Source organism: Moschus berezovskii, chromosome 15, assembly GCF_049115385.1.
Source record: "Moschus berezovskii isolate FMDL1 chromosome 15, NW_MosBer_1.0, whole genome shotgun sequence".
NCBI classification, from domain to species: Eukaryota; Metazoa; Chordata; class Mammalia; order Artiodactyla; family Moschidae; genus Moschus; species Moschus berezovskii.
Genome location: NC_142474.1, coordinates 29,151,393 through 29,166,287, shown reverse-complemented (window position 1 = coordinate 29,166,287; position 14,895 = coordinate 29,151,393). Strand labels below are relative to the sequence as shown.

Below are 14,895 nucleotides of genomic sequence, written 5' to 3'. Positions count from 1 at the left end.
TATCTATTGAGGGCCCACCTGTGGCAGGCACTGGCTGTGCCCTAGTCTGTGGCTCCATGAGATCCGGGGCTGCCCTGGGGCTTCTCATGCAGGAGATGGCCCTGAGAAGGCATGTGACCGCAGTGACCCACGGGGTGGGGAGGAGGCCAGGCAGGCCTCACGGAGGAGGTGATGCTGGAGCTGAGCCCTGGATGAGGGGTCCAGAGGACAGCATGGGGGATGTAGAGTGGCCGAGCCCCAAGGGCAACAGAGCGGGCTGCAGTGGGGCCATGGGGGCCCTACAACTAGACAGAAAAACCGCACCTGGAGGTGGAAGGGGCTGACCTGCCTCTCCAGACCAACACTGTGACTGTCACACAGCCGTGCCCTCATCTCTCAGTGGAAACCATGTCACCCTCGAAACCAAACACACTGGACTATAGGATCCTTATGCCAAGACAGCCCCAAGTCAAGGGTGCCCAGAGGAGCCTCTAGCAGGAGGGGTCTCTGAGCTGGGGGCCCTGCCCAGTCATCAGGCAATCCCCTTGGTGCCCTGTGTCACCAGCCACTCTGCCAGCCTTGGGGGAGGGAAGGGTGCCATCCATGACTGTAAGACGGGCTTTGACCTATCCGCAGCCTTGGCCAACAGCCCTGCATAGAATTTTCCCCTTGAAACCATGTGTTTGGGGGGAGCTCAAAGCCCGCTTCATGGAGGAGACAATCCATGTCATCACAAGGAGACAAGTGAGCTCAGGTTCCTGGGAGCTGCAGCCTGCAGGGCCATGCAGCTGCCCCCTTCAAGACAGATCAGCTTGAAGTATCACATTTAAATATCTCAGGATTGGGATGCTGTGCAGTTGTTTCTCCCAGCTGACTGCCCCCCAACAACCCCCGCCATTGGGTCCCCATTCCTGGAGCCCAGTTTGCATCTCCCTGCTGTGGAATTCCTCCCGTGGGCAGCCAGTGTGTGCTTGCTAAGTCACTTCAGTTGTGTCTGACTCTCTGTGACCCCATGGACTGTAGTCCACCAGGCTCCTCTGTCCATGGGGATTCTCCAGGCAAGAATACTGAAGTGGGTTGCTGTGCCCTCCTCCAGAGGATCCTCCCACGGGCAGCTGGGCCATCCTTCATCTTGTCAGACGCGGCCAGGCAATAAGGCGCCGAGCCAAAGGTTGAGGAGGCTTTGAAAAAAGTAATTCTGAGCTAAAATTAAAGTTATTATCTTCTAACTAAAGTGACACTCCGGTTGGGCCGCTATCTTTAGCAGCAGGAGCAGGCCGTGTGGCGCTCTCGATGGAAAGTGGCTGGCAGGGTCTCCTCATCCCCCTCCAAAAGCTTCAAACAACATTTGAAAGATTTCTGTTGGAAATCTCTAAGAACCCACCCACCCCTCCTCCCCTCCCTCTCTCAGGCTGGACACACAGCTGCAGGCTTGGGGATGGGGGTCTGTCTTGGTGCTGGAGACAAGAAATGCTTTGTGACTTGGAGATAAGAAATGTCCTGAGACTTGCTAATCTGGGTGTCTTGTGCAGAGTAAATTTCTTGCGATGCGCTGTGCGTGCCTGCTGTGTGCGGGATCCTGTTGTCTTCCATCAACCCTGCGCTGGCTCTGGCTGGGAGTGCCCCGAGACCGCCACCTCATTGTTCACAAGAACTGTGAGATGGGTCTGTCAGATCTCTGTTTACAGGCAGGGAAACGGAGGCTCAGGAAGATCCTGCCCAAGTTGACCGCTCGTGGCCCCAACAGCAAGGCTTCCTAAGGAAGGCATGAAGGCGCCTTCTGGGGAATCGCCTTGCAGGGCAGACAGTGATGCTCATCTGTTTCGTGATCACAGGCTTCGCACAGTCATCTCCAGTGACCCATGTCCATGGTCTGTCAGCTCCCTCTTAGGTGGGAGATGCTGCCCCACCCCCTCAACAGCCATGATGACGGTGGGACTCAGGACAGGATTAAACAGCACCCGTCAGGGGAGCAGAGGGGACTCTGGGATGTGAGGTGTAGGTTCCAGGTGGGAAGGATACAGGGGTCACCCTGTGATCGAGTCACATCATGTGAGGTGTTGACTTTAGAGGCAAGGAGACAGTCTGGGTAGACAGGTAACTAAAATCAGGGCCCCACTAAAATCGTGGACTTGAAAATCAGAGCGATTCTCTGGCCCACGGCAGGCGAGGAGTTGGGAAGCTGTCTCTCAGTCCACAGCCAAGTGGGTCTCCTTTTCCCAGACGTGGCTCCTGCCTTCCCAGGGTCTGGTTTGGGGGTGCAGGGAGAGGGTGTGTGGCGCTCTTGGAATTGAGCTGCTCTTGGGGTGCCCAGGGTTGGGGGTCCTCAGAGTGGACAGTGACACCCGGGTGTGGCTCTGGGCCGTTTGCACCGAGGTGCAGAAGGGGCTGGGGAGGCCCAGACGGCCACGAGATGAGGCCCACAAGTCCTCCAGCTTCTGCCTCCTGTCCGTCCCACTTCATGGGGGGCGAGTGTGTGACCCTCATAGTCATTCGGGCCTTGTACTCAGAAGGGTCTGTATGTGGTTTAACGCTTGGCCATCAGCATCTTAAAACTCGTAGTAAGCTCAGAGCGGCCCCCATTTCATCTTGTGCTGGACTCAGAAATTCTGCAGCCATCCTGGGCTAGAAGCTAAGCAGTTGTGAAAGGAAAGCCTGTGACTCAGAGGGGCCTGCCCGCCCCCAGTGGTGGGTTCTGTTCTCCGTCAGGGGATGTGGTGTGGACAAGCCTGCCTGCGTGGAGCCTCCCTTCTCATCCAGGGGGTGGACAGTGAACCCGGAGTATGAAGAGCAGGGTTCACATCTGGCATTGCAGGCTGAAGCCAAGTGAGGTCAGTGCTGGTCCATAGATGACCCAGGGAGGAGGCTGTGAGTGCGGCCCCCTCACCTGAATGTCTTTGTGAACACAGCCCGGGAGCAGGGAGTTCCGACGCCCTGGCTGTAGCCACAGAGGCAGCCTTACCACGTGCTGGGCTCTGTCCTGAACACCGCAGGGATGGTCACCCTGAGTCCTCAGAACACACGCAGAGGCAGCCTGCCTGTTTCCCCTTCGCAGGAGAGCATGGAGGTCGGAGGGGTTAAGGGTGCAGGTCTCAGCTGCTGGGTGGGGCTGCCCACCCCTGCCCTCCAGGTCTGGCTCCAGGCCCCACCTCCCGCAGGTGCAAATGCTCATCCCACGACGAGAAGGCAGAGCAAGAAGGGGGTCGGAAGCCAGGGCGGGTGGCTTGAGAGCTGTGCCCCCACCAAGCTGTAGGGCCAATTGTGTGCCACCAGGCCAGGAGGCCAAGTGGACAGTGGTGGACGGTCCCTTTAATAGAGCCTTGCAGCCTTCACTTTCTCAAGGTTTTTTCCTCTCCACTGGCAGCTCCCCATGAAAGCAGCAGCGCTCGCTCAGAGCTGCCTCTCTGTTCTCAGAGGAAGGGGCAGAGGGTCTGGGGATGCGTGTCCGGAACTGGAGAGGTGGGAGTGACACAGCAGCTGCACAACCCCTTTCCCAGCAGAACTCCCAGCAGGTCACATAGGTCCACGGCTTCTGAGCAGTGGCTCCCCCAGTGTGTCCCAGACCCTCCCGGCATCACCAGGGACATGTTCTCGGCCCATCGGCTCTATGAATTGCACAGCCCGGGGAGGCGCCCTGCAGGCAGGTGGGCTTTTCTGATATGGACTTGAGTTTGCATTCCCGTCCAACCCCCCGCCCTTAGGAGCCCGAGTCCAGGGACACTCACGTGGTAGGAGGCTCGCTCCTCCCGGTCCATGGGCCGCGTGACGTACATCCGGCCGGACATGGAGTCAATGCTGAAGACCTCCATGGGGGGCTGGTCGGCGCCCACGCCTGTGATGCTGTATCGAATGGGGATGTCGTTGTCCTTGTCGGACCGGATCTGGAAAGGGGAGCAGATGGGGGCGGGGGTAGGTCAGGCTTCTTACCTGGACCTTACGCTCATCCCACTGGGTGGCCTCACATGATGTCTCTCCCAGGGGCATGTGAGGCCACAGCCAGCACTTGGTCCACTCTGGGGACCAGAATGGCAGGTGAGGCCAGGGGTTCACTGAGAGCCTGCACTACATGTCTGATGAGCCCACCAGGTGACAGGGAGGGGGGGGGACACAGTATTCCAAGAGGAAAGGGTCTGCAGGGAGCTCGGCAGAGGTGAAGATGCCCACGGTGGAGGCTGAGTGATGGTCTGGGATGGCCGAGGACCTGGCACATATGCCCCTCATGTCAAACCTTGGGAAAGACAAGGGTGAGGACACAGCTCACTGCATGGGGGTTTTAGGGAAAAGGTCAGGGCCCAAGACACTTGTGCCCCCGAGTGATCATCTGTGCAGAAAGGCAGTGGATATGTTTGGATGTGCAAAGACACAGAAAATGTCCCCTGTTCCTGCTCTGGTCCTCCCGACCTGCCCTGAGAGAGGGTCACAGCAAAGACCTCGAGAACAGTGGTTGCTTCGGAAATGCCCCCCCACCAGCATCTGGACACAGAAACACAGCCCTGAAAGATGTCAATGTGATTATAGAATTGAGTACAGGCACAAACAGTGTTTACAGAAACTATATATTGTGGAAAACAACAACTTAATAATGGTGAAAAGCGAAAATGATAGTCACTCAGTCATGTCTGACTCTTTGTGACCACATGGACTGTAGCCTTCCAGGTTCCTCTGTCCATGGGATTCTCCAGGCAAGAATACTGGAATGGGTTGCCATTCCTTCCTCTAGGTGATCTTCTTGATCCAGGGATCGAAGCTGGGTCTCCTGCATTGCAAGCGGGTTCTTTATCATCTGAGCCATCAGGGAAGCCCAAGAATACTGGAGTGGGTTGCCATTCCCTCCTCAAGGGGATATTCTCGACCCAGGGATTGAACGTGGGTCTCCTGCATTGCAAACAAACTCTTTACTGCTGAGCCACCAGGGAAGCCCAAGAATCCTGGAGTGGGTAGCCATTCCCTCCTCCAGGGGATCTTCCCAACCCTAGGATCAAATCTGGGCCTTCTACATTTTGGACAGACTCTTTACTGTCTGAGATGCCAGGGAAGCCCCCAATAATGGTGATCTGGGTCCCAAATCTAAAGTAAGCTAGCAAAGCCTGAGAGTTAGGTGAAGAAACGGAAAGAACAGAGAAAAAAACGCACAGTTCTGTGCTTTACGTGGGTTGGGGGCAGACTATGCAGACAGCACCTTGCTTTTGACCAGATCGTTAGATAAATTCATGACTATAGGAGACAGCAAGGACACCCGCAGAATTAAACATAAGGTGCACGTCTTTCATTCAGATGAAGCAGAGGTCCTGGTCATGTAAGGGGCAGCTGATGGGCAGGATACCATGTAAGACAACAAGCTTCTCCGACGGTGTGAGATTGTAAATAAGCCACAGGGGCATGAAAGGAATAACTGATGGGGCCAAATTAAGTTTAGCATAAACTCTGAATACACCTTTAGAAAAGACAACTTTTAAAAATCAAAGCCCAGGGGACCATGGCAACATTTTACAAAAAAATGGACCACAACAAAAACCTCAAAAAAAATTCCACAAAGCAAAATTGACCAGGACTTTTTACTAGAATAATACAGTTAAAATTTAAAGATGATTTTTAAAGAGATATTTTAGAAAACATTCTGAAGTAACCTCAGGTTAAGAATCAAAACTGCATTTAGAGGTGATTTAAAAATAGTAATGACAATGAAACAGCAAAACCCAAGGAATCTGGCCAGAGACTGAATCAAAACAAGCCCTTAATTTCAAATATTTTCATCATTAAAAAAGAATTACAGTGAATGAACTGAGCATTTATATCCAGAAGGAAAGGAATGACAAAGCAGGATATGGTGAACACCCGGTAATTAAGACGAATGCAGAAATTTCTGAATTTGAAAACAGAAAAGTTGGAAGGATTGATAAATAGATGCAAGAGCTGTACTCTGGGGAAAAAAATTCATAAGAAATAGATGTACCTTTGGCAAGCTTAAGAGGAAAAAATAAGACTTAAAAAATCTATTTTATTCTTTATATTTTATGCGAGCCAAGTTGAAAATCCTGATGAACGGGTTATTTTTTGAGAAAATATAAAATTTCACAGTTGGCTGGAAGGAAGAACCAACGTGAAGAGACTGCTAATTCTTCAGGAAATTCCTCGGCAAAGGGCTCGAGGGTCAGGGGAGCTCACCTAGGAGGTGTTTAAAGTCTTCCATAGAAGAGGACATATAGAAAAAACACCCGCCCTGGCTTTACAAATCCTCCCTGGTACCGTTATCCTAAGACCACAAAGTAAGGTAACTGCAGACCACTCCCCTAGGCCAATGGAGGTGTGACAGTCAGCATGGAGACACCAGCAGGTGGGGTCAACCCACCAGAGCCACCTTCATCAGCAGAGCAGAAGGGCCCAGGGTGACCAGAGAGAGTCCTGGCTAGGAGCTACCGCCCAGCAACCTCCCAAGAGTCACGTCAAATGAGACCAGGCTTCCTTTGCAAACAAATTGGTTTTACCATGATTATCTGACTATCTTAGAAATGGGGGTGATTATAGAGAGAAAAATTAGGCTTCGGTAGAACTCTGTTGGAGAAGGAAATGGCAACCCACTCCAGTGTTCTTGCCTGGAGAATCCCAGGGACGGGGGAGCCTGGTGGGCTTCCGTCTAAGGGGTCACACAGAGTCGGACACGACTGAAGTGACTCAGCAGCAGCAGCAGCAGCAGCAGAACTCTGTACCTTGAGATTCTAGTCCTGTTTGTGGTCTTTGAGGTTTTATTTTTTACCTGTAACTGTTACAGCTCTTACCTGTAACTGGACTGGATTTAACTTCTAGTTTCCTCAAATATCTGGCTACATGGTTCCAGACCAATGCTTCCAATATCCTCCTGCCTTTCTGACTTGGAATCACTAAGAACTGTGCTGCTGTGCTCAGTCGCTCCGTTGTATCCAACTCTTTTCCACCCCATGGACTGTAGCTCACCAGGCTCCTCTGTCTGTGGGATTTCCCAGGTAAGACTATTGGAGTGGGTTGTTATTTCTTCCTCCAGGAGATCTTCCCAACCCAGAGATCGAACCCAAGTCTCCTGCATTGGTAGGCAGATTCTTTACCTGCTGAGCCAACTGGGACTAAAAACGAAGCTGCCCTTTCCCCAAAGCCCTGCAAACTAAGGCAGGATGAGTGGGTATGAACTTTAGGGAAGCACCTGGAAGAGCTCACGCACAGACAGCCTGCATGCCTGCTGCCAGGCCAATGACCACTCGAGGTTCCCCAGACAAAACACGGTCCCACCAGAGGTATCCACACCACAAAGATGCTGTGAGCTCGCCATCCAGAAATATTCTCGACTGGCTGCCTCCCACCCCAGGGCTCAGAGACAGGTCTGCTCTAACCAGTAACTTTGGTTTTCTTTGGCTTTCATAGAGATGCCTCCTATCATAACCTAACGGTACTCCTGCCCTGAAGCCTGCCTGCAACCCCACCCCCTGAAATGAGACAACTGTTTACTGAACTGACCTCCTCTCAGGACTGAGAGATGGGTTCAGGGAGATGGAGCAGCCTGCCAACCTGGCTTCCAAGCCTAGAAACTGCTTGGGGGAGTGTCAAAGGCAAGGATGAGGGTTAGCACGAGGCCCCTGCCATGTGCTGCTGGGTGTAGTGATGTTTCTGCTGCGGGCACTTGAGAACCACCAGCTGCAGGAGGGGCTTTCTCTCGGAGTTCCCTCATATACCTGGAGAAGAGCCTCAGAGGGGCTCAGGTGTCACAGCCTCCCCCCCTCCCTGGAGGGGAGATTATCCATCGAGGAACATCATTGCCACCAGTCCTGGAAGGGGGCCTGGAGGAGGCAGACCTGTCACACGACCACACCTCCCAGCTCTCCTCCGAGGGCCATCACCTTTCCTACAAGTCATTTCATCTCCCCCTTTCTCTGGGTTGGGAAGATCCCCTGGAGAAGGGAATGGCTACCCACTCCAGTATTCTTGCCTGGAAAATTCCAAGGACAGAGGAGCCTGGTGGGCTATAGTCTATGCAGTCACAAAGAGTTGGACACAACTGAGTGACTAACACTTTCACTTCCTCTTAAATCTGAATTCTAAGGCATCTTGGGGAGCTGCTCAATTTCCCCTGGGTCTCCCTGACGTGTACACGAGGCACACATGTTAATAAACTTCTGTTTTTTCTCTTGTTTATCTGTCTTTTATTACAGGGGTCTCAGCCAGGAGCTCAGAAAGGGGAGGGAAGTTGACTTTTCCTCCCCTACACGCTTAGTAGGGTTTACCTCGGAAACTAAGGACAGCTTTTTCTTGGGCAGCTGATCTCTGTAGCTTGACAACTGCTACAGGACGGTCTCCATGGAGGTGCCTCAGAGAATGGACATCCTTTCCAACTGAATTTGGACTGTTAGCACAAGCCATCCCTCAGAAAACTCCACTTCTGGGAAAATTAGGCTTAATAGAGAATCACTTTCCTAAACCAGCAGTGACTGTTTATGTATCAGAGGTGACCCCACCAGGGCAAGAGCGAGGGGGTAGGGACACTGGCCACCCTGACCATGATGGTGGCTTCCTACCTGATCCATTAGAGGACGGGGAACAGAAAATGTCAGGAACAGTCGGCAAGAAGGAGGTGACGCCCCATCACACTGGCGTCAGTGACCTGGGCTGCTTGGCTGTTGATCAGGGCCTCCAGGAGAGGAACAGGCACGTGCACTCATGGGCATGTGTACACACGGGCACGTACATACGGGCCGCGCACGCATGGGCTCACACACATATACGGGATGCACGCATATGGGCCTGCACGCACATACAGGCTTGTGCACACTTGGGCCCACACACATGGTCCTCAAAGTCTGTGAGGGATATCTTCGCTCTAGCTTTCTGGGCTCCTCCTCCCTCTCATCAGGTCGGGCTGTCCGGTCCCTTGTCTGCCCTAAGCAAGAGCATTGACCATGGTCTAGCTGGACACCTGTCTGACCCCCCAGGCTCCAAGGGGCTCCCCTCACTCAATCCGTGCTGCCCCACCTCCTGCTGGAGAGAGATGAGAGGTCCCGGCTGCCCTCCTTCTGCCAGCTCCTTGGCTCCCAGTGCTGTGCGTCCCGGACACGAGGCTCTGGCCTGTCGGCATCACACATCCCCTCTCTGTCCACCAGGGATGGTCCTTCAGGCAGAACCACATCTGACCAGCCCTGTCCGAGGTACTGAGTGGGGAGGAGTTTCGACCCGGCTCCATTCCCTGGAGTCAGTTTGTAGAAAGAGGGTCCTCCCTGGCTGAGCTTCCTCATCACCAGATCTGGGGGACAGGGAGGTGCCTGTGCCTGATCGATTGAGGGGAGAAGGGAACTGAGTAACTGGTGCAGAAACTCAAACCAGTTCTTCCTCCCAGGAACCCGGAAGATTCTAGAAAGGCTGGTGAATTCAGAGGCTTGCTTTGAGTTTAGGTTAAGAGAAGAGGACTTGGGGTACACAGGAGGGCCCCTGAGGACAGTGGTTGAGCTGAATTGGATGAAGCGGGGTGTGTAAGCCCCTAAGGTCCTGCAGAGACACAGCCGGCCTGCACCCTCCCGGCCAGACTGCCCATCCTTCACAGGGAAATTTAATTACGAAACTGCTGAAAAGAACCTGCCACACATTTAAAGATTTTGATTTTTTGCAAAGGAATCTCATTACATCCTGACCATCAGGCCACATTCCCCTAATTCTCCAGGTGCCATTCAGTGGCGCCTCCTGAAATACATGCTGAGTACATCCAGGGCTCTCAGGACGCCCTCAATTCTCCCATAGTTTACCGTGTTAAGAAGAAATACTGTGTGAATGAATTCACCAGATCAGGCGAGAGCAGTTTCTCCTTGATTTGTGTCTGGAAAATGAGAAAAACATCCCAGCGGCGTCCGACAGGGCTGTGAATAAAGAGTGGAGACGGCTTTTCCATCACCCGTCCTAGTTTTATGACGCCACCGAGAATCATGCTGTTTTGCATTTGTTATTAAAGGACAGAACAGATGGTAAAAGGTTAGTTTAAAGTGATGTCTACATTAAAATAACGTATGGTGCCTGGCCATTGTGCTCACCCAGGGACCTCGTTCTAGGGCCAGCTCCGTCCTCCGGAAAGGCTGCCTGGATGGCAGGATTCCGGCAGAATCTCCCCTAAGGAGGAGGTATTTTCCTAATTTCAAATGAACTTGAAACTGGAGAAAAGTCATCCTGTGTAGTCTTTTGAATTGCAAAGGCCTTGGAGGTTTATCCCAAGAACTGAAGGAGTGGAGAGTCCTATGGATGCAGAGAAAACCTCGCCCCAGGAGGGGAAGGGACCTGTCATCCCTGGGACCCTCACCGTTGGCTGGGCGTTCCCCACCCTAGTTGTTTTAACGTCTTCATTTGGCCCAGATGGCCTGTGCTGTGCACCAGGCTCCCCTGCACTGGACAGACATGGTCTTGCCCTCACGTGGTTCCTGCACCAGACTGCATGTGAGCTCAGTTGATCAGTCATGTCCTACACTTTGTGGCCGCCTGGACTGAAGCGTGCCAGGCTCTCCTGTCCATGGAGTTTCCCAGGCAAGAATACTGGAGTGGGTTGCCATTTCCTCCTTGAAGTTATCTCCCCAACCCAGGGATTGAACTCACATCTCCTGAGGCTCCTGCATTGGCAGGTGGATTCTTTACCACTAGCACCACCTGGAAAGTCTCATGGACCAGAGGGATTAGATTTAAAAAGTGACAGCCAGTCAGTGCAGAATTATAAGGTGACAATTATGAAATGGGGAAAGAACAGGGTCTGTGAGAGACTCTGGAAGGACTTGAGGGCAGAGGGAATCTTTGAGAAAGTCCAGTTAGAATTGCGTGGTTTTGTCTACCGTGGTACCTGATTCCTGGACAGGTACACACACACAGAATAACACATCCAAGCATATGCACAAACAACACATGCATAAGTACACATCCACATCCACATACCAACACACACACACACACAAACACACACACGTGTGTACATGCATGCACAAGACTGGATGTCCCCGCCTTTCTGCTCTAAACCTCTTGGAAGGCAATGTTATTCTGCAGCTTAATGGCTTTGCCACCAATAAGGCCTCCCTGACCCCGTCTCTGTGTTTTAAAAGATGCTCTCAAAACCCTTAGGATCAGGATCTTCCACGAGGATGTAATTCTTCGGTGAAGTGTTTTAGCTCTTTCTCTTCGTGTGATATTAAACCCAGGGATCTTCCCAGGAAAGCAGATTGCAAGCTCTCATTTTCTTTACCTGGTGGGAGTTTCGAGTTGCCGGCAGCAGCAGAGTGAAAAGCCCTGAATCGTGACCGCAGATGCTTCGTTCCCCGCCTACCTTGGATTTGAGGCAGGCCAATCTGAACTTGACCGTGACTGCAGCCGGCCAGGAGAGGCAATTTCTTTTAAAATCTGACTCTCATGAGAGTCCAGAGGTAAGAACATGATTACATCTAAACGCATTTCAGCTTCCGTGGCCCCACTGGTCCTCACGCCAGCTCTCGATGCTGGGACTCCTGGATTTTCATGCTGATAGAGAATCTGGATTTTCTCAGGTTCTGTGTCTGTCCTCTTGTCTGCTTTGCAGGGATGGCTCCCTGTCTCCCATCTCCTCCTCCCCGTCCCCTACTGCCAAGCACTAACGCTGCCCAAACCCTCCTGGGCCTTGGGAACACAGACACCCTGCCTGACCCCAAGGATGGCAGGTGCAGGCCTAGCACCGTGCACACAGTAGGTGTTTAGTAATCACAGACCGAACAAATGAAACAAGGACATGCTCCCCCGGGGGCGGGGGCAGACATACAAACCGACGGCCAGGGTCACAGCCAGGTGCTTTGGGGAACCAAAGTGGGTGGGAGACCCTCTTCCTGGAGGAGAAACGTCTCCAGGAGGGAGGAGGCAGTGAGCGCAGAGGGAAAGGTGGGGAGGGGAGCCTGAGGGGGTGTCAGGTGTGGCAGGGTTCTAAGATCCTAGGTGGGAGGGAGAAGGTCGAGCCAGTCCCGTGCCTACTGTCTGATGGTGAAGAAACAGCAGGGAATCCTGGAGTGGGAGAAAAGCAGGAGGGAGAGTCAGTAGAGATGTGATCACCCCTCCCCGGGTGACAAGGAGGAGGAGAGGCCCACCCCAACTCCGTCCCCTTCCTGGGTTGGAGGAGGGGTCGGAATGGTTTTACTCTAGAGACACCAGGGGGATGAGGGGCGTGGTGCCACCTGGTCCCCACCTCTGCGAGAGGGGGAGGGGTGTGAGTGAGGGGAGGTGGGGGGTGAGGAGGTGGTAGTGATGGGGGAAGTGGATGGGGGTTTGGTGGAGGGGGGTGAGCAGATGGGGTGGCAGCCTGCCCTCCACTGTGTTTATCTCAGGTCCCCGCTGTGTCTCGAATGCCTGCAGTTGGGATGAGCTCCCCTGTGAAGAGCAGGGCCCAGGAATCTCCCCTCCTCACCCCTGTAGCCCCTTCAGTTCAGTTCAGTTCAGTTCAGTCTCTCAGTCGTGTCCGACTCTCCGCGACCCCATGAATCACAGCACGCCAGGCCTCCCTGTCCATCACCAACTCCCGGAGTACACTCAAACTCATGTCCACAGAATCGGTGATGCCATCCAGCCATCTCATTCTCCGTCGTCCCCTTCTCCTCCCGCCCCCAACCTTTCCCAGCATCAGAGTCTTTTCCAGTGAGTCAACTTGTCGCATGAGGTGGCCAAAGTATTGGAGTTTCAGCTTTAGCATCAGTCCCTCCAATGAACATCCAGGATTGATCTCCTTTAGAATGGACTGGTTGGATCTGTAGCCCCTTAGGGACCAGTAAAGGGAAGTCTCAGGATGTTGGCCCCTGACCGTCGGGTCCAGTCCCTTCTGCAGATAGGGAGACCAAGGCCTGAGAGGCTGAGGACTGCACGAAGGTTTCACAAGCCTTCGAGGTTTGAGGGCAGAGTTTCAGGCCTGTCTTGGTCACGCTGCCTTCCTGGGAAGCTTCATGGGGCAGAAAGTGAGGCCGAGGAAGCTGTGTCCACTTGTGCAGACAGGTCAGGGGGCCCAGGAGGCACTTGACCCCCGATGCAGACTCAAACCCTGGGTGTTGTGCTCACTCTGGTCAGTTCTGCAAATCTGCTGGAATTGCTGAAATGCTGTGTATTTTAAAAAGACACCACCTCACACCAGATAGGACGGCCATCATCAAAAAGTACAAACAGTAAATGCTGGAGAGGGTGTGGAGAAAAGGGAACTCTCTTGCATTGTTGGTGGGATGTAAACTGATACAGCCACTATGGAAGGCGGTGGAGATTCCTTAAAAACCTAGGATTAAAACCACCATATGACCCAGCAATCCCACTCCTAGACATATACCCTGAGGAAACCAAAACTGAAAAAGACACACGTACCCCAACGTTCATTGCAGCACTGTTTACAATAGCTAGAACATGGAAGAAACCTAGATGTCCATCGACAGATGACTGTGTAAAGAAGCTGTGGTACATATATACAAAGGAGTATTACTCAGCCATAAAAAGGAACACATTTGAATCCGTTCTATTGAGGTGGGTGAACCTAGAGCCTACTATACAGAGTGAAGTGAGTCAGAAAGAGAGGGATAGATATCACATATGTATGGAATCTAGAAAGATGGTGCTGATGAGTTTGTTTTCAGGGCAGCAAAGGAGAAACAGACAGAGAGGACAGACTTGTGGACACGGGGAGTGGAGGAGGGCGAGGGTGAGACGCGTGGAGAGTGACACGGACACTTACGATACCATGTGTGAAACAGACAGCCAATGGGAATTTGCTCTGTGACCCGGGGAGCTCAAACTGGGGCGCTGTGACAGGCTGAAGGGTGGGATGGCGAGGGAGACGGGAGGGAGGGGACATGGGTGTACCTGTGGCTGATTCTTATTGATGTGTGACAGAAAATCACAAAATTCTGTAAAGCAATTATCCTTCAATTAAAAAAAAGTCACCGTGGCTCTAAGGCCCCGGACTGGAACCTGACTTCAGTTGCTGCTGAAAGCGATCATGAGACTGTAACTGAGCTCTGCATGAGGCACGGTTGCTGCTGCTGCTGCTGCTGCTAAGTCACTTCAGTCGTGTCCGACTCTGTGCGACCCCATAGACAGAAGCCCACCAGGCTCCCCCGTCCCTGGGATTTTCCAGGCAAGAGCACTGGAGTGGCTTGCCATTGCCTTCTCCAATGAGGCACTGTTGGCTTGCAGCAAAGTTTAATTGGAAAGCCCTCTGCCCTGGCGCTGGGCGAGCAGTGCGATCTGGCCAGGACAAAACTGGTCTTAGCACGTGATGGGACAGACCTGGGGCCGGGGGTGAGTGAGAGTCCAGATTCCCCCCCACTCTACACTCCTCCCTGATACATCAACATGACTTTAAGAGCCTTGACAATGTTTGTGTTTCTTGCATTTTACAAAATACTTTCCATGCACAGTGAAATTCAGCTTTCAATTATTTTCAATTAGGTTCTTGTAATGAGCAGAAAAACCCAGAATATGATGGGGAAAGGCATTTGTTGTGTAACATTGACACTGCTATACATTTCCATTCACAATTACTTGGAATTTTACAAATCATGAAAAAAATCCTCAAAGTCATATGAATATTAATAACAGCCATGAATATGTTCTTACAAAATTTGCCTGGTGGGGAAGAGTGAATTAGATGCTTCTCAAAAGTGTCCTTCAGGTTGTACCAAATTAACAAAGACAGGTAGCTTCTTAGTTCTGGGTATGGGACAACTAAGACATTATTGCTGAAGATGGGAGTGGGGCAGGGTCCACTCCCGGCTCTTCTGGCAACAGAAGCCTGATTTTCTTTGGGGAGCATCGTTCCCCATTGTCTCGGTCAAGTCAAGGTGTCAGTCAAGTCAGGGGGTTGGTCAAGACTACTTGCCCTCCCCTGGGCAACAGGCAGGCCCATGAGCTGAGCTGGTCGGTCAGCTTGTTTCTCAAGTG

The 14,895-nt window shown here is 52.5% G+C and overlaps 1 protein-coding gene across 1 annotated transcript in view; it reads right to left on the bottom strand.

The window, feature by feature from the left end:
• The window catches only part of CDH4 (cadherin 4), a 484,021-nt gene that overhangs the window by 56,156 nt on the left and 412,970 nt on the right, over window positions 1-14,895 (bottom strand). The window contains exon 5 of the mRNA XM_055433932.2: window positions 3,705-3,860. Within this exon, the coding sequence (XP_055289907.2) occupies window positions 3,705-3,860 (156 nt within the window). The remainder of the gene's footprint in view (window positions 1-3,704; window positions 3,861-14,895) is intronic.